The 20,682-nt window shown below is 36.4% G+C and overlaps 1 protein-coding gene across 4 annotated transcripts in view; it reads left to right on the plus strand.

Moving 5' to 3' along the window:
• The first annotated feature begins 549 nt into the window (after positions 1 to 549).
• Positions 550 to 20,682, plus strand: part of ADGRV1 (adhesion G protein-coupled receptor V1) — a 275,863-nt gene continuing 255,730 nt past the window's right edge. For all 4 annotated transcript variants that reach the window (XM_071731307.1, XM_071731308.1, XM_071731311.1 and 1 more), the window contains exons 1-6: positions 550 to 3,046; positions 15,221 to 15,405; positions 16,742 to 16,891; positions 18,017 to 18,112; positions 19,037 to 19,141; positions 20,473 to 20,586. In XM_071731307.1, coding sequence (XP_071587408.1) covers positions 3,025 to 3,046; positions 15,221 to 15,405; positions 16,742 to 16,891; positions 18,017 to 18,112; positions 19,037 to 19,141; positions 20,473 to 20,586 — 672 coding nt within the window. In that variant the 5' untranslated portion in view covers positions 550 to 3,024. The remainder of the gene's footprint in view (positions 3,047 to 15,220; positions 15,406 to 16,741; positions 16,892 to 18,016; positions 18,113 to 19,036; positions 19,142 to 20,472; positions 20,587 to 20,682) is intronic.

The following is a 20,682-nucleotide window of genomic DNA, read 5'->3' on the forward strand; positions in this document are numbered from 1 at the left end:
TGAAGTAATTCATTTAACCTAAAAAACCATTATAGGATAAAAGATAAAAAGAGTCAAACCTCAGGCATCCTTTCCACCTATTGATGCAGAAAGGAAAAGCAATGTGTGATGTGATCTAGATTGTGAGGCTGGGATAGGAAAGTAATAATGATAAGGTTACTGTCTTTTCAGTACAGAAAAAAACTGGACGTGGAGCATAGGAATGATGCATAATAAATCAGTGATCAAAACGTATTTTTAAATAAACCCAAGTGTACTACTATGAGAAGTGATCAGTCATATAACACAGATTATCATGTGCAATTAACTGAATTCATTTTAGTTTCACAGCATATTTTTTTTTGAGAAAAGTACATTACTACAATATTGGATGAGTCATTCAAAGGATTGTTTCCCTTACTCTTAAGAACTAGAGTTTTTTCTGATTATTAATGTCTACTTTGCCTCTTCATATTAAGTCATCTATGCCTTCATCAGTTATATTGGAGATTGTTATTTAGAATCAGAATGGCTAAGGTTGGAAAGGACCTTAATGAACATTCTGTTCCAACCCCCCTGCCATGGTCAGGGACACCTCCCCCAGCCCAGGTTGCTCCCAGCCCCATCCAGCCTGGGCTGAGACACTGCCAGGGATGGGGCAGCCACAGCTTCTCTGGGAAACCTGGGCCAGGGGCTCAGCACCCTCACAGCAAAGAATTTCTTCCTAATGTCTAATTTATTGACATTTTTGTAGCTGTATACTGAGTAAATCCAGAGATTCACCTTACCCAGCATTAATAACCTAGTGTAATTGTGCAAAAATTATCTGGTAGTCTAAGGCAGTAATTTGGACTCCCTGGTTAGTCAGAAGAGAGAAATAAGCATCCCTGTGTGGTAGTTCATTCCATCCTACTGCATAATTAGGCTGGAATGAATGGCTGATGTTAGGTTGAGTGTTTTCTACTTGAAAGCATCTCTCTTACTTTCATAAGCAAAAATACTTCTTGAGGTCTTTGAGTCCTTTATTAAGTAATTTTTTTCAAAACTTCTTTCACTCTCTACCATCTTCCTTGCCTTTTCCTGTTTGTTTGCATTGTTCTTGAATTTTGGACACCATAACTGCACAGTATTGATGTATTAACCAGGCTAAAGTTATCTTATAAATCCTCTCATTTTTTTGGCCTTGATACTTCTGAGATGCAAAGGTTGTATTAGCTCTAGAAGAATCAGTTGTTCCTCCATTTGTGATTTCTGTCACTGTGACTGCTTTTTTCACATGCTCCAAATAAATAAAAAACAAAGCAAAAAGCTAATTTTGAAATCTGTGACTTCTCACTAAACACAGGTAGCACAGGTAAAAGTCCCTCATTCAGGGCAGAATCCTATTATGTGCTTATCATTTCCTTCCTCCCTTTCTGTAAATATGCTGTCTGTGAAATAACACTGTGAGTATTATTATCTAAAAATAGGCCAGAGTAATCTTTGTATTTGTTTTTAAGCACTTGTATGCTAATACATATGAAAATAGGAATTTACAATGGATTCTGAGTATTTAATACTAACAAGCAACATTTACATTTTTGTTACATTGCCTTTGCACCAAATTGTGTCAAAGGTATGGTTTTTTGAGCCACTTAGGAGCACTATTTTGAAACTACAATCTGAGGACTGGGGACAAAAAAAAACAAAAATTAAAAAAAAAAAAAAAAGGTAATAAAGGAAATGCAGAAAGCTCTAATTACCTGATATGTAGTTGTGTTCTGTTGTAGACGAAGAATGTATTTGGAATTGGAATCAAAGCTTTTTTTAAAATGTTTAAGTAGTTTCAGTTTGTAGAAGAGATGCAGGGAGTGAGGGGGTGTGTTAAGGGATCCACCTAGATTCTGATTAATGAAATTTTGCTGTTGCTGCTACTTTCCTTTGCAACAGAATTTCCACTTTTTGAGATCTTGTAGATAATCTCACGGGTTCTGGAAATATGGTGAAGACAATGTAAATGGAACTAAGTGAAATTCCATAAAAACTCAGTATTTTCTACTCTTGAAGCTTAGGTGCACCAACATTTATTGGTTAAGGAGGAATTCAGCACTTGCTTACCATTAAATGAAAGAATTGGGGAGCTTGGGGGCCAACACTTGCAAGATTTGAAAGCTGCTTTTGTGTCTCTGTATCCTTGCTGTGGCTCAGGACTGGCTTGGAATGGTGGTGACCATAAAATATGAGCTAGAGAACCACTAACAACATAAATAATAGTGATAACAAATTAGAAATAAAAAACTGTGCTTCCTTGAAATAAGTTAGCTTTTACATTATCAAACAATTTGGCCTTTTCGGTTCCAAGCCTAATATGCCACAAATTATTTTATTTCCTCAGGACTCTGGTTCTCCTTTCCACCTGGAAATATTGAATGTGTTCAGAGGGACAAAGCTTGTTTCAGGCTTAAGGGACAGAGAGTGTAAATATATCACATTCTACCTTCAGTTATTAAACTTCTCTCATGGCAGATTCTCAAAACTTTTAGTATTTAAATGAAAGACTCATTGTAGAAGACTTGTGTGAAGTATTAACAGGAATTACTGAAACCAGGATGGTTGACAATTATTCCTCCCTGCCCAACACTCAACAACTGTGCATTAAGACGAGCTGCATGCCCTGGTGCAGCTGAGGACTTGAATCCCAAATCTGTCATAATCCTGTAATAAAACCTGCCAGTTTTGCTGCCTCCAGGAATAAACTAGTTCGTTCCTGTCTACACGGGAGATCCGCTGAGGCGTGACGGAAGGGACTGACTTGATCTTAACTACAGCAAGGCAGGGGCAAATTGCTGAGATTTGAGGAAAAAAAAAAAAAAAAAAAAAAAATTGTGTCCTCTTCCATCCCACCCCCCCCCCCTTTTATCTCCACAGCAGTGGGAAGGCAGCAAGGAGTCAGGAGAGGGAGGAGAGTGCCGGACGCTGCGCGGAGCAGAGGGAGGAGTAGGAGAGGGGAATGCATAATGTGTGAGTGACAGAGAGTGTACAGGCAGCTGAGTCCAGAAGACACGGATGTCCATGTCCCCGGGTCTAGGTAAGGTGGTTGTCTCTTCCCTGTTTGAGGTGGTGGTGGCTTTGGAAGCATCCTGCGTGGATGTTCCCTGTCCAGCTGGAAGGTGCTGGCAGCAGCACCTGTTGCAGCAGGGAGAAGGTTGAGGCAGCAGCAGGCAGCGAGGCTGTGGCTCACCCGTGAGTGGCTGCTGGGGAGTAAAGAGTCTGCTAAGGTTTCTGTTGTTCCAGCAGCTCCTCTTTCTGCTCTGCAGAGCAGGGCAGGTGGAGACAATAGTCTTTCCAATGGAAAATCCTATTCTCGGGGGATCGTGTCGGCCTGAAACTCAGTCTGAAGTGTCCCAGCTGGCAATTTTTCACTCTCAAAAATGCACAAAACGCTAAGTTGACTTTTTGAAGGAAGGGGGGGAAAAAAAAAAGGAAGTGGAGGAGCTGCGTGTGCACTGTTTAATGCAAAGGAGAGTGAGTTAAAAGTAAGAAAGAAATTTTCAAATCATCATCTGATAAGGGATGAGTTTTAAGCATGTTAGTAATTAAAATATGACAAGTGAGTGATTAAAATTGGAAACACTGCATGTGCTGCTTGCTTTTGATATGATAATTATGTATAAGACATTGCATAATTCACTCTGGCTAGCCCAGATAAAGTTAAGATCAAATGTATGTGGAACTGCTTGCCAAACATCAATCGTGTTTTGTTTTGTTTTGTTTTGTTTTTTTAATGAGCCTATAATTGTTTTACTTTGCAGATGTGAAAAAGCATGTGATTTTAAAAAAATCTTGTTGATTTAGATAGAAACTGAGAGTATTGTTGTTTGGTTTTTTTTCTGTTAATACTTCACACACGTCTTCTACAATGAGTCTTTCATTTAAATACTAAAAGTTTTGAGAATCTGCCATGAGGGAAGTTTAATAACTGAAGGTAGAATGTGATATATTTAAACTCTCTGTCCCTTAAGCCTGAAACAAGCTTTGTCCCTCTGAACACATTCAATATTTCCAGGTGGAAAGGAGAACCAGAGTCCTGAGGAAATAAAATCATTTGTGGCATATTAGGCTTGGAACTGAAATGGCCAAATTATTTGATAATGTAAAAGCTAACTTATTTCAAAGAAACAGAGTTTTTGATTTCTAATTTGTTATCACTATTATTTATGTTGTTACTGATTTCTAACATAAAGGTTTGTGCTTTAATAGCTCTTTAATGCACTTCTATGTTTTAATAGCCTTACATGATGAAATCAATGGTATTTACTAAATTTGCATCTGAGTGAACTAATTAACAGTGATAATGGGAGCACATGCTTATTAGCTTGTAATTGTGGTCTGTGTCCCGGTCACATGCAAATCAGTGGGCAAATGATATTTGCTTTTGTAAGAACTAGTGCTGAGCAGCATTTTTAAAGCTGAAAAATAATACTGGATGAGTTTCAAAGAGTTCATAGAAGTGAATGAGATTGAGCCTCATGCACTCACACCTGCAGTGCAATACTTGTCCTGGTAATTTTGTGAGCTTTATTTGAATGAGATTTTTGTAATTAGGTCTAAATCATAACCTGTTTTAAAACCTCTAATAGGTGTGGAATTTTGTTATTTAAACTTACTGTCTTAGAGATTTTTTTAAAGTTCCTTTTGGAATTATATTAAAAAAACTAAACCTAAACAAAATGGATTTCTTATATCTGAAAATGTTTACATGCATATTTTAGTTAAAACTTGAACATGGTGAGTGAAGCAGAACTATTGGAAAAGCTGTGAAAGCACACTCCTTGAGTGTATAGGACTACAGAAGAGATCTGTAAATTGTAAAAAACACTTTACAGCAATTTAGGAGAAAAATACTGATGACCAACAAATCACCTCTGATATTGCTACACAACTACCACAGTTCAAAATTACAACATAGTAAAGATGAGGTATTAGTTATTGTACTTTTAAAACATTAGTATTATAATGTTTCACTGAATATTTGAAGCAAATGCATGTCTTTGCATCACATTTTGATGACAGGGGCAGCTTAAATTTGCCTCAACTACTTCTGAAGTTTTTTAGCTTAAGATGTTTTTGGAAGCATGGAAACAATAAACTGCATGTTGAGCTCTTGCTATTAGTTGAGGTAGGGTATCTGGTGCCATCTAGTTTTATTTTATTGCTGATTATTATTGGGTCAGTTTAGTTGTTCATTCAGAAATACAAAAATGTAGGAAAGGTAGAAAAAATACAAAGAAAAGGCTCAAATTCTTTGCCCAGGGAGTATAAGGCCATGGTCTCCTAAAGGTAGTCATGCACATATCTATTTTTACATGTGTAATCCTATTGATTGGTTTTACTGATCTGTAGAAATTTTGCTTGTGTTTCAGTTGTCCAAGACTGCCTCTTTTAAGTGTAGTCACTGTTTTATGTAGAAGTGAATACTTCTACTCTTTCCCTGAGTAGAAATAAAATAAACATACATAGTATCAGGGTAATTCCTAGAATGTCTATTAAGACTCAGATGCTAAATGACATCTCCATCATCAAATGATGCTTACAGAACCAGTGCTGTTGGTTGTAGGCATTCACTGTTGTTCCAGAAATTCAAGAAATATGTCTACTAGGTGTTGTTTTACTGTTTCCTGGGAAAAGTTAAAAAAGAAAAAAAGATTGATGGGAGGAATCAGTGTTAGAAGCCATTTATCTTACTCCAGGTCAACCCATTGTAATATAGTTTAACCTGAAAAAATTTACTGAATCACAGGTGATGCTATTTCAGCAAAGCCTCACTTACCTAAATCACTCTTGAGTGAATAATCTCACTGGCAGATACTTTGTGTCAATAAACATCTTCAGGATTGAGTTTACCCCCTACATGAGAATTTGTCTGTTTGCAGAAAGAATTTGGAAAATGAGGGTACTGAAACATGCTTAAAATATGAAAAACATTGTTTCATAGGTTGGTTTACGAATAGTTAATATAAAAATAATTAAGAATGTTTAAGTTCCTTTTACTGAGATAATTTGCAAATCCAAACCAAGGCTGATATTAAGATAAAGTTGTACTTACTGGAACAGGCTTATTTGACAGGCCAAATTTCTCTGGCAAAATTAAGTAACAGAGAAGATGCTTCCCACATTCGTCAGAGCTTTTGTGTTTGTGGTTTTTTAGCAATCTGAAGACAGGTTTTCCTCTATGAAGTTACAGCAATATCTCTTTGTATACTATGATATTTTTGTTTGGTTATCTCATTTTGTATCTAGCACAATTGTATTAGTGACACTTATGATTTTCCTTTTCAGATGGCAAAAGAAACTTCCTGCTTCACAGTCACTCATTCTTGACTGGTCCAATGCATTATTGCTCAGAATTGTTACAAGCTTTGCTTTATTAAGGATTTAACATGGCCTTAATTCAGCCATCTGTTAAGGGTTTGGCAGTCCAACAGATCAGAGGTATTGGTCAGAGCTTTAGAAATTTCCCACATTTTTAAAGGTTAGGCAAAGAGCTACCTTTATGAATAGATTTTGAATAATTCTCAGCAAGACAATGGTGCAGAAGTGGGGTAAAAAATGCATTTCATTCTGTGAAGCTCAGGGTCCCCTGTCTGCCTTTAGCTTTGCTGAAAGGCAATTAGCATTTCAACCAGCCAATTTGGATACATGCAATGAAGTACTTGGGTTTGTAATTTGCTGCTCTCTGCTTGGTGCTGTTGAGAACTAGCTCTGTGTAATCCTCTCAAAGCACCTTTCTTTCCAGCATAGTTATTGTTGCTGGTCTTTAATAACTAATCAACAAAGAGATTTCCTTGTCTTGAACTACAGGGTGCCTTAGAAGAATGAAAAGAATTACCCAGTTAATAAGGGAATGATTATAATTATTAAATAGTGATTATTAAATTGTGACATAAGGTTAAAAGGTTTAGAAAGCCAAGGAAAGCACAATTCATGATAAAGGTAGTATGAGAAGTCTTTGAGCCCAAACAAATTTTTCTTGAGTTCTGTTTCCCACATAAATACTTTATTGTGTGTTTTATTAAAACTGGATTGCTCAGATTTAGGAGGTTAATTCACAGTATAGATTATAGTGAGGGCCCCATGCTAATCATCTTATTGAAATCATATGAATGTATTTTTACTTCTACATAAGAAGTCTTGGGGGGGATTTTGTAAAATATAGATCTTTAGTAAAACCAACATTCTTTGCTGTAATTTAATAAAAATGAAGATAACTGCAGAAACGACATTTTGGGTTTTTTTTTTTTTCTATACATCCTAAATTAATACATATGGTTTATACAATTGTTTATATTTAGTAAAACACTTCTATGCGCTCAAGGATAACTCACTGACACAACTGTAAATTTTAGTCAGAATTAAAATTCTGTTTGGTTCACACATGCATATTAACTTGCAATAATGCACTGTGGATAACAATAATTCTGCTGTCATTATACCTGAAATAATGCAGTCTAATCCCACCATGGGGCTGTAATTTACTGTTCTGTATCTTACAGATTTTTTTTGTCTTGCAAGATTATTATATGTGAAGCACCACTGCAGAGCAGGTATTTTATTTTTGGTTTTAAGTCTGAGAAAATTGACCATTTTACTGCAGAAGCTTATAATTACTTTTTCTGATTTATACTGTTCATCCAGGTCATAGTGCTTCATTGAGGGCAATTACTAGGTATCTGAAACTATAGTAGTTTTTCTGATCAGCCCACATGTTCTAAAAATATGTGAGTAAAAGTGTGGAAGTCATGAGAGAAAACTCCAAAGTGAATGGAAATTATTGGGAAGCTTCAGAGCTTAACTGAAGTAGAACAAATGTGCATTTCTCACTGAAACTTGCACTTCTTGAGCTGGATTTCTTGTTTCAAATGTAAGAGTCTGATGCTTGTGGTAGGCTCATCCATGCAGTTATTTCTCCAACAATCATGATCTCGGAGTTCTGATCATCTTCATGTCTGGGCAGAAACCATATGAGAGAGAGTGTGAGTGCTTACAGTATCTCAAGCTCTACCTGAAGCAAAATGCCTGGGTAAGAACCTAGGGTACTGGAAAACCCTATAAAATAATTTCTATTCCTGAAAGATTTCTGCAGTTTTCATTAGAACTATGTAGGGGGAAAAGGATTTCCAGCGTGGAGGTGAAAACTAGATTTACCCTTTTCTTTAACCTATCTATATGCTAGGTGGAACTCTTCCAAAATCCTGTCTTGATTTTTACAGTATATAATTAGAACTATATATCAATAAACTGGCATCATTTGCATTAGTTAATTTAGAAGTTCTGCAGCTCAAATCAGTGTGGTTTGTTGGTACAAATTACGGCCATTCAGATCCCTACTGCTGTGTTTCTTAATCCCATTAATTAGGAGATTTCAGCCCGTTTGTTTACATTAGACCCTGATCTCTGTTCTAAATATAAAGTAACCTTAATAACTCATTTAATATGTCATTTCAAAGGAGGTACTCTGGGTAAAAATAATCAGGATCTTACAGCTTTTCAAAATAATCGTCTGGTTCTCTGTTTGACAAGAAAATTATAAAGTAATTGCAAATGTTTGTAGAAGAGGCTTGTGTTCTCTCTGCTTGCTGCTAGCAGACAGAAGGAGGGGATTCAACACTGATTGAGAATCTTTCCCTTTATTTTCCACTCAGAATGGGAACAGGCAGAGCAGTGGGTTACCTCAGAAAGCCCTTAGCATTACCTGGCTTAAGATGTAAAACTTGATTCTCCATTGGTGATTACATGCTTTCCATCTTAAAATTTAAGGATAAAGTTTAGATCCACTCAGATTCTTCTGAGGAAGTCAAAAGAAGCTTCTTACAAGGGGTATTTTGGGTTTATTACACTTTTTAGCTCTCAGTAACCTCAAATAACAGGGTGAGATTATTTGGATTTCTCATCAGGGCTCTGTCTTGGCCTTGGCTTGCAGCTTTATTACTTGCAGTAGTAGTTCCTGGCTGTGATGGTAGATTTACTTTTCTCACTAGTAAATATAAATACAATGGTAGGCAGCTTAAGAAACTTTCCTGCCTTAGGATAAGATGTCTGTATTGAAGGGTTTGTGCCTTTTTCAAGCGAGCGTAATCGAATGACCAATAATTTTCAAACAGTGATGTTCAGGTTACTTTAAACTGGCCATTCACAGTGAGACATGTAGTCACAGATAATATGATTTTTCAGTAATACCACAACTGTTAGAAAGCAAATGGTCAAGAAAATTGTTGACTGATGCCAGTGTCAGTAATATCAAATGCAGATAAACCTTTTCAGCACCTGAGGCTGCACCGTGGTACTGTTACAGTGAGGAGGTACATAAGCAGCTGTGCCCTAAAAACTTCAGGACAGTGAAAGCTGATCAAGGGATTTTCAGCACTTAATATTCTGCTTTGTGCTTTGGCTAGCACTTTCCAAGGTTAGTAGTAAGAAGACAGGTGATGGGCAGCTACCAGGAATGTGTTTGTGGTGAAGGGGAAGACAGGAAACCCTAGAGAAGAACTGGAAGCAGAGGCATCCAGTGACACTGAATAAAACTGCATGGAAGTTGGTGAGAGAGGCTCTGGCCCCAAATCCTGCAATTATTATTGCAGTCCAGGGGTACAAACAAAAGCAGTACTTGTGACTTACTACATCTTCATTCTTTACCTACCTTAAAGCAGGCTGAAAGCATGAAAAAGGGGTACAGGAAGATGCTGTTCTGAAATAAATACCTTTGGAAGACTCTTTTGCAGTCTATATTAAGAGTGAGAGACTTATCCTACATCTACAAGAACAATCAGATCAGACTTGGGTAAGAGCCACTATCCAAATGCTAAGTTTTGCAGACACAACTATTGTGCCATCCTTCTGTGGGAACTCTGAGGCAGTGCAAATCACAGTCTGAAATAAAGTATTTCTCTCTTAATTTGAGATCATGACAACCTAGAAAGGAGAAGCTTAGTAAATCAAAGTTTTTATAATGCCTGCTGCTTTCCTGGTTGGTTCTCTGCTGTAAATTTCAGTGGTTCTGAGAATACCAAAAATAAAATAAAATAAAATATAAAATACCTAAAAAATAAAACACCCACAATAAAAATGCTGAAAATACACAGGTTCTACATATGTTTCTACAACAGGTGCAGCATGGGCAATGACCTTGTGAAACTTCTTGCTCTGTGCTGTTCCTGTGTACTACAGAGAATCTCCTCTTTACATATGAAAGAGCACACGTATCACTCTCCCATTGTATTCAGCCAAAGATGCTGCTGGGTGCTGACATCCCTGCTGTGAATAGACTTCTCTCTGGCAACCATTGATAGCTGTAATGCTGTACTCAATGAAGAGTACTAGGCATGTCAGTTTTTGAATGTTCTACTTGGCTGGGTATTTGTAATCACAGGGAGTAGACAAGCACAGGCAGTGAAAATTGCACTGGGCTTTACCCTTGCTCTGCTGCACTGTGTCCCTGGAATTTAGAACTGTGTGAAGATGAGCTGTGGTGATCAAATTGTAGCTTCTGTATGGGAGAAGTCTGCTGCAACAGACCTGCCTTTTTCTTATCCCAAGCAGCAATGGCAAATCTGAGGTACAGGGTACTTAATTATAGAATCATAGAATCCTAGAATTGGCTGGGTTGGAAGGGACCTCAGAGCTCATCAAGTCCAACCCTTGATCCACTCTCCCCGTGGTTCCCAGCCCATGGCACTGAGTGCCACATCCAGGCTCTTTTGAAATATCTCCAGGGATGGAGAATCCACCACTTCCCTGGGCAGCCCATTCCAATGGCTGATCACCCTCTCCCTAAAGAAATTCTTTCTAATGTCCAACCTAAACCTCCCCTGGCACAACTTGAGACCTCTTGTGCCCTCTTGTCTTGCTGAGAGTTGCCTGGGAAAAGAGCCCAACCCCCCCCTGGCTCCAACCTCCTTTCAGGGAGTTGGAGAGAGTGATGAGGTCTCCCCTGAGCCTCCTCTTCTCCAGCCTCAACACCCCCAGCTCCCTCAGCCTCTCCTCATAGGGTCTGTGCTCGAGTCCCTTCACCAGCCTAGTTGCCCTCCTTTGGACCTGCCACCATTAATAATAATTAATAATAATTAATTAATAATCCCTCATTCCATCTGCTGCTTTGCTCCTCTTCCTTTTGCCATTCTCCATTCTATGCCCAGTATTTTATTTTCAGATTTGGAATCTTTCAGAGCACTTGCACTTCCCTTCTTGATCTCTCCATGTGCCACTAGCCTGTAGGTTTTCTCACCCTTCAAAGAAAACAGCCAAGGGGTTTCCATTCTTATGGGGTTTGATTTATGGAGCATGGAAAACAGTGAAACAGTCTGCAGGGAAGTCTTCTCATTCTTTACAGAAGTATGTAGAAAAGACCACCCATTCTTTATAAACTTTAATATCTTCACCTGAAATTTGTTCCAGACAATGAGTGGAAAAAGTAATCTAATCCTGGTGATTCATCAGTGGCAGGAAATGCCACTGTCATAAACTACTTTCCCTTGGCTTCAGCTGAGCAGTGGGTTGAAATGATCCTCAGATAAATTGTGCCACTGCTGTAGAAACTGATGTGTGGAACCAGAGTGTGCTCTGCTGGGTTCTACACTAGGCCTGGGGGGAAACACCACTGTGCCTCAGAAAGTGGCATAAAATGAAGACATGAAGACGTTAGTTGGGGATCCTGAGTCAGAATTCTGACTTGGATTTCTTTATTTTTATTTTTAAAGTTAAGTGGTTGAATAACATTATTTTTAGACTTTTAAAGTTCTTTAATACCACTGAAATGTCCAGATTATTCTTTGGAGGTACTTTCTTTTGGTTTTGATGCTAGATTCTCTTAATAAACACCCCTTAAAAACATCATCTAGGCTTCAGCACTAGCATTGCTTTAAACTACAATTGATACTACAAATCATTATTTAAAATATCTTTGGCCAGACTATAGTAACAGAATATTTGGTACATTGTCTTCTACATACTTTGAAGATGTATAATGAAGATGTATAATATCTAATTGCTTGTTGTAGCTGCAGAAATCTCTGAATTACCTAGACTCAGTAATCTATTTTAAAGCCTTACTGAATATTTGCATTGAGAGAATTTAACTCAGTAATATTCAGCTGAAACAGAGGGGAGTTCTTGAGGCATCAAATGCAAGCAAAGCTTCCCAAAATTTAGCAGTTAACAAGGGCTAGGATTTCAGCAGAATTAAAAAAAAAAATTATACTCATGAGTGAAATACTGTGGTGAGGGAGGTAGAGGAGAATTGTCTTTTAATCCCTGATCTTGCAAAAGCTTCTGCTGAGCTTCAGGCAATAGTTAATAGTGTTTCCATGTAAATTTATCTAGGAATTTAGTGTATAACGTGAGTTAATATTTAACAAATTAAAATACTGTGGCCTATAGTATCTTTCTGGCTGTCGGGATAAATTTGTTCTGTATTGTCTAAATCTTGATTTATGTTATTTTTATTAAATTACATCAGCTTTTAAAAATCATCATGATTTTCAAAGTTGAGCTTATATAAACAGATTAAGAAATACTTTTGGCAGGGTGTATGCAAAGTAAATCTTAGTACAAATAATGTGAAAAGGAAGAATACACACCAACTAAATAATTGATAGTATGATTGTGAAACCTCTCTTGTTCCACAGAAGTAATCCTATAGTTTTAGAATGCTCTCTAGTAGGAGTAATAGAATTCAAGTAATTCTAAACTTTGTAATCTTGCCCTCAAGGATCATGTTTTCAGTATTATTTACTAGAAGCATGTACCGTGGGAAGATATTTGTGAAGTCTATGACAAGGTAACAGCTGAAGCTAAAAGGTCAACAAATTCCTCAGTTTAGTATGGATGATGCCTGCAACTGCAGACAGTGTAATTTTCTCAGAGTGTACAAAGGCAGTTTAGACAACTCTTCTCTTCACTGCTTGATTTTACAGAGCAGTTCCATATAAAATCATATATATTTTATATATATTAAAATATAATGAAAACTAATAGAGTTGATTTTGGAAATGCTGACTAAGCTAAACTTCAGGGCTTTTATGTATATATAATTTTAACTTTGCTTCTCACTGTAAGCTTTTTCTGCATTAGAATTGCTAAATAGATAGATAGGTAGGAAACAAGCATTGTTCCTGATAGACTGTGAGCCATGGATGTCTTGAATGCCTGCTCATGGTGATAAAAAGTTTATAGCAATGTGAAATACTGCAGTAAAATTATTTTACTGTGTGACATTTTTGCTAGAGGTAAAAGAACCACCATTCACATAGGTTGTAAAATGGGTAGTTGTTTTCTAATGGAAAATGGTTAGTCCTGATTTTTTGCACCTACTTGCACTAACCTGTTTCCTCTGTGGTTTTCAGTAGAGCTGGATGGATTTTTATTACAAGCAATTAAAATTTGCTAAGTTTGTCATCTCAAAGTTCTTTGCTTGTAGGAATTCTGAGAGACACTGATTATTTTCCTGACTGTACTGACAACTCAAAGTTATTATTTATGTCATGTCTGCGGATAATTTTTCTTCTTTATTTTTCCTGACAGTTTGTTTCAGGTCCTTACAGTGTAAAATTGAACCTTTCCCAGACAGGACTTATTGTAAGATGAATCAAAGTCTTGAAGTCTTCCTGGAGCTAGGGAAATTTTAGTGGTCTGAATGCTGTCTTACTCTTTCTCAGTGCTGCCCATCTGTGTACATAAAACACTCAGAATGTGCACTGGACCTCAAGTGTATCCTGATTAGAAATTTGACACACACTATACTAAAATATCTTTCCATATATTGAGCATTACAATTTCTGTTTCAGTGGCCATTTCTGACTGAATATTCGTTTATTGTCACTCATAAATAATGGAAACTCATTCTTTGCAAGCATAGCTGAGCTTAAATATTACTGGTATGCAAAAACCAATGTAATATGTTTTGCACATCCATCCATCCATCCATCCATCCATCCATCCATCCATCCATCCATATTTTTCTGTTAAACATAGGCCTTGGAAACAAATTTTTAAGCAAAGTGATGTTTTATTTAAATGTGTAATTACAGAAGGTTTTTTTGGATCTTTTGTATAGAAATTTTATAATACATTATATAATAATAATATATATAATATATTTTATAATATATATTCTATTGTTATAGTATGATAATATAGTAATATACTATATAATATATAGTATAATAATATTATATATAATAGTGACCACAGATTTTAAAAAAGCTCCAAACCAAAACAAACCAAACTTGTTGAAAGAACTAATTTCATTAAAGATCAATGTTTTCTTTTTAAACAGACCACAGCTGTATTCTTTTGTCTTGTTCAACAATTGCCCAGATCCTTATGACAGAAATATGCTCCATCCATCATCCATGATCTTGGTTCTGCTCAGCAGTACACAACATAAGCCTCTGCATAACATAGAACCTGTTTCCAGTTTCTTGTTCCAGAGCCTCTTAAAAAAAGTGTCTTTCTGAGTATCAACACCCGATGACTTAAAATCATATTTTATGGTACATGACTGGACTCTGATTTAAGAGAAACAAACCACGTTGCTTTAAGTTGCTTGCCCTAGCAGAAACATTGTGTAGAAACACATAAAAATAAAGAACTTGCTTTACAAAGGTTACAGTGGCATTAAAATGTGCCACAGTGACTCCCCACAACAAGAAGACGTGAAATAAGAGAAGCAATGACAAGAATCTCAAGTAAATATGAAAATATGAAAATGTTTAAGAACATTTCGTGGTTTGTAGGATGTCAGAAGATGGTTTATGAGATGACAGCAAGCATCCAACCCTTCACCCTTCCTGCCAGTTCATGTTTCTTCCTAAAAAGAACCAAAAGAGCAAAGAAAGTGGAAATAGAACCATTGGCCTTTAAGCTAATTTTTGGTTGCTTGGAAGTGATAACACTTGTTGCAATATAATTGTTTTTGTTTTAAAATAAGTTGCTTATTTCTCCTATTGAAAGAAGTTGGTAAGCTCTGCCTAGAAAATAACTAGAAGAATAATATGAAAATAGAATTAGATGAAGATGATATTTACATTGTCTGACTCGATTGCAGCTGAGACCTGTGCATGTCTTCATCTCATTTCTGATGCTCACAAGATAATCACAGTGTTTGGAGGGCTGAGAAGCTTCAGCTGGATTGATCAGGTTGACTGGGATTTTTTTATATACTTCAGATTCACAAGGTATTTTTAATTGTTCTTTTGTTTTTCCGCAGGGATGCCCTCTGCTTCTTTATCAGTTTATTTGCTTTTAGCATCGCTCATTCATTTCATGTCTGGGGAAACAGAAGTGAAGTTCAGTGGGCAAACAGAATTCATAGTGAATGAAACAAGTACAACAGTGATACGTCTTGTCATTGAGAGGACAGGGAAGCCTGCCAATGTCACAGCAATTGTGTCGGTAAGAAACTATACCAGTTATATTCTCAGTAAATATCAATTATCTTTCTGAAGTTTTGAATGTTGCCTACATTTTTACCAAGCCACTGAAAAGGTGGGTGGCATTTCACTGGGGCAATGCTTCACTTTGAAGAAGCAACACCCAGTTTCTGCAACCGAGTACATTTTTGCTGGATGCATCAATGGTTTCAAAATAATGACATTATGATCTCCTCCCTCTGCTCAGGTGGAAGTCCAAACTGATGTGCTTGTGTGACTTTGACTGTGGATGTGAATTCATACAGAAAATTTGTATATATAGCAGTTTTTCCTTTTCCAGATTACTTTAGAACCTGCAATTTAGTAGCTTCTCCACTATTTGAGCCAGTTTCCCTATGAATTTTAAAAATTACAGTTTACAGTTAATTGGGAGATCAGAGTTGGTGTTTTACACTATTTTGAGCAGCTCTCTTAGGCAGATCTTCATAGACTGTTTTTGTCAGAGCTTTTGGTAAAGCTATGGTAGGCTCGGGTAAATAAAAAATAGTTGCCAGTATGTCCAGTGACAGATGAGAGCTACAAAAGCACCTACCACACTTTGTTTTTTCTTCACTGGACTTTCAGTTTCACTGTTCTCACATGAGTAGCAGCCTTTTTCACAGTGTTTCATACAACTCTTTAGTACCTATAGAGGCAGTGGTGGCAGTGCTGGCTCAGTTCCTTGTTTCTATTTAATTTCAATTTCCAGGTGTAAACTTAACCTTAGTCTTGACATTATTGGCTTTGTAATCTCACCTCTAACCACCAGGAGAATCAGGGGGATTTTATTTTGTTTCCTGAAATGAAAGCAGGGCTGTTCAGTACAAAATCTCTCTTGCCAGCTGTGGCAATCAAGACATTAATCTGTGTTAAATACCGTGGCAAGAGGCAGTTACATCCTAAGGTAATTCAAGTAGAATATACGAAATATACAGAGCAGTGCTAGGAACAGCTTTTCCATTAAAAAGCTTGCCATATGGTGCATTATGCAGGAGATACCCAGCTTCATGGAAGAAAGTCATAAGTGGTTCCGAATAAACTGCCTTGTTTGGTTGGCTTGGGTTTTTTGTTATGGGTTTGTTTTCTGGTTGGTTGGTTGGTTTGGTTTTGTTGGTTTGTTTGTTTTTTTGTTGTTGTAGTTTTTTCCCCCTGGTTACTCAGCATGGATAAAAAAGCTTTTTATTCATACTTTATATCCAGAAATTAACAGGGGAAATTGGAAAGAAGAACACATGAAGTCTGTTAAATGAGTCCACACCAATATTATAGGAGATGGCAGGGGAGGAGGGAGGTGGCATTCAATTGTATCTTTATTGCAGATTGATGGAGAAGACACAGGAGACTTTTTTGACACATATGCAGCTGCATTTATACCTGATACAGAAACAAACCGAACAGTGTATATCTCTGTCTGTGATGATGACCTTCCAGAGGCTGATGAAACATTCACATTTCACCTGACACTGGCAGTAAGTCTCAGTTGTTCAGTTTATGTGCACATTTCAGTGGGTGATCTGACCTCCATGAAGGGTGCTCCAAGATTTTTAGTGTAATCATTTTATAATTTATCAATTATGATTCTATGTGGCACTCAGTGCCATGGGCTGGTAACTGCAGCGGGAGTGGATCAAGGGTTGGACTCGATGATCCCTGAGGTCCCTTCCAACCCAGCCAATTCTATGAATTTCTATGAATCACATTGCTTGAAGTTTGGAGATCAGTCAGGATGGTGCTTACTGATCTTTTTGCCATTCCCATGGGTGTCTCTGAGTGAGCTCTGGACATCTGAAGGGGCACGGGAGCCCAGAAGGGTTAGATTTCAGCCATTCCTCTTTTGATGCATAGACCATACTTGGAAGAGAGGGTGGAACTAGAGAAAATTAATTCCAGACCTCCAGAAGCAGAGAATAAATGAGATTTACTTTAAAAAATGATAAAACAATTTTTAAAATACTTATCAGTAAGTTTCTTCATATTGTTCTGTCTCACAAGAGTCATGCTGAAAGAGAAGTGTTCACATTCCCCTTTTTTTAGGTAACAGTTCATGGCTGTCAGTTCAGTAAAAATAAATTTTGTGTTTTATTGCCAGTTCCTACACATCTCAAGGGATGTTTGCAGCGAGAATAAAAATGCATGTTTTCCCTCCTTTCTCTCTTTGATTTGTAAATGTAAAAGTTAATTTTTACAGCACTGTAAATATTTATTTCCTTAGTTGGTATCTCAGTTTAATAGCTTCAAAGTGTTAGTTTTATGCAAATGTTTTGGGAAAAAGAGCAACTTTTGAGTTTCTGGCAGTGCTAGATGCTTCAAACTTAGCAGTGTCCTATGATATCATTAATAAATAATGATTGCCAAATTATGGTTAATGATTTACAAAGTTTGTTCCAAGTACTTTATTTTTAACATAGGAATTAAGAATTATTTTGACGCGTTCTACTGCTTTAAGTAATTTCCATTGTAATATATAATAAAAAGACCTACAGTTTGGCATATGTATGTCATAGGCATAAAGTTTACTCTTAATACACAGTAATAATGTGTCTTTTTTTGCCCATCACCATATTTAATAACTTATTTTGTTTTATTCATTTTAGAAACCCTCTGCAGCGGTAAAGCTTGGCTCACCCAAATCTGTCACTGTAACAATCTTATCAAATGACAATGCCTTTGGAATAATTTCTTTTAACATGGTATGGCTTTTTATGTGGTACATTTGAAAATTTTAGAAAGCATAGAGGTGAAATTTTCAAAGATGTTGGTTTGTTGTCCAACAGAATCCCTTGAAAACTGGTTCTGAGTTACATCTGTAAGGTTAACTCATACGTATATAAGTGTTATTCAAATATTCATATATGTATACAGCTTTCATAGTTCTATCTGCTTTTGGGTGTTGAAGTGTAGCCTGGATGAATAGCTATGTTACTCATCTTAAATATTAAACTTCTAAAAGCATATTCAGTCTCATTGTCCCTCATGTGTATGATGTTCATAAGCAGTGGAAGCGAGGAGTAAAACCATAGGAAAGTTAAAGGTGGAAATCTTGAGAATATACACATTTTCCCATCTTGAGCAATTTTATAGTTAACTCTCAAGTCAAGAGAACAATTATGTCAACAAATATGTCAACATAATTTCTTCAAGGACTTCCCTGAAAAAGCACAACATGAGAAATTTTTAGCACCAGGGTCCTGATGTGGTAGCACAGATGTGATGCTCCCTGAATTGGTGTAATTCTTTGGAATATTTCAGCTACAATAACTTCATAGACAGAGGCCATTTACATCTACTTATCTAATAAATTACTTTTTAATGGAGGAAACCTATTTCAGAGTTAGAAGCACCGATAAATGCCAGCATTAAAATGCCAGTGCTTTGTGAATAGTGACCATGTTAATTTACAAAACAACCCCCACACAGCTGGCATAATTTATGATAATTTTTCTATCTGAAATCTTTCATGCTTTTTATTAGCTGAACTAATTGGTTGCTAGGAAATGTGTGCAGATTGGATTAACTTGTCTGTGGGAGTTTGGAATTTCTATGGTAACAGTTTCTTCCTTCTGCTGTGATATTTGATCTGTGCCTGATTGCCTGTCCCTTTTCTTCCTCATTAGTCTGCCTTAATCACAGTGAATGAGCCCAGGGGCAGAAATGAATCTGTGCCTCTCACTCTAATTAGGGAGAGGGGAACCTATGGGACGGTCACCGTAACTTTTGAGGTGAGTTTATCAAAAAAAAGGCTCCATACCTTGGTCTGTTGGATGAAACTGTGAGTCCATAATTTTATAAAAGTGTTTAGGAAAGTGAAAGAATGGAAAATATACCTGTATCTACATTGGCTATATCCGTTTCATAAAATGGAAAGATATTACATGTCCACGGAAAATACTGCCTAACTTGAGGAAAACTTAAGAGTTACTAGAGAAAACCGAGTATTTTCTGTCATTTAGGGAGATATTTGAGGCAGCATTATTTGGTATTATTAAGAAAGCAATGTGTATTAAGCATGTAAGAATTGTCTTATTTGATGTTCTTTCAAATTTTATCTACACTTTACAAATAAGCATCCAAATGAGTCTTTAATACCTGTGCCAGCTTTTAATACCTAAGTATTTAAGGGGTCAGTATTTAGTGAAATTCTCTACCTGTATGAGCACAGTTTGAGTCCTCAGAAATTGCACTGCTCATTTTGAATATTTAGACTGTTATTTATGTACTTGATTTGAATGTGATACATCTATTGCCTTTATTGTTGTGGGTTTTTTGTTTGTTTTATTTTTCATATCTATCTCAGATTCTGCTACAAAATTATATAGAGAGTCTCTCATTTGGATAGCTCCTTGCCAGTTATCTAGTCTTATGTTCATCAGGAGTTTAATCCAGACCTGTCAAAATCCAAAAAGATTTGTACTGGGTTTTATTGCACAATAAATATAGCATGTATAAAGCTCAGAATGAGATTCTCTGTGTAATTTATTGTTTTAAGGTCCAATAAATTTTATTATCTACATAATTGATTGCATTCATCTCTCCGTGTAGGTTAAATATGTTTGTTGAAAAATATTTACAAGATTTTCTGAAAAAAACAATCACCATTTTGCCTCTGTTTTCCTAGTTTTTTAAGTTTCACTATTAAATGTAATCATCATAATTCAAGACAGAAAGCGCTTTTTTTTTTGGTTTTTGTTTTTTTTCTTTCTTGGAACTTATTATAAAATCCTACTGATTTAAATTGAATTAGAATGAATGTACTGTCTGTTGTGTCTAAGAGCAAATTAAACATCAATAAACAGCAATGACTACACGTAGGCCTTTATGGAACTGGTTTTACTTCCTTTCTTTCTGGCAACATATAATTTATTCAGAGTGGTTACTCTGACTTTGTCTGAAAAATAAGAGCAGATTTCCACAACTGAAATTGTGTGCCCATGTGCAGGAGACAACTGAATTTGTTATTTGTTTTGCATGGTACACACTGTATATTGATTACTGTGCTAGATTCCTACTCCTGCTTTATGTATTTCTTATCATAAAAATCAATTCTTTGCAGATAGAAGATGGACCAAACCCATCTGAAGAAGACTTTAGTCCAGCTAGGGGAAATATTACATTTACCCCTGGGAGATCAGTGGTGATTTATAATTTGACAGTGCTTGATGATCAGGTAAGAACAATCTGACTTCATTTTTTTTGTTGTAGTTATGTAGAAGGATATCTGCTCTTCTAGAGATACTTAGAGTAACAACTTAAAAAAATGCTT

The sequence above is a fragment of the Heliangelus exortis genome, chromosome Z (assembly GCF_036169615.1).
Source record: "Heliangelus exortis chromosome Z, bHelExo1.hap1, whole genome shotgun sequence".
Lineage (NCBI taxonomy): Eukaryota > Metazoa > Chordata > Aves > Apodiformes > Trochilidae > Heliangelus > Heliangelus exortis.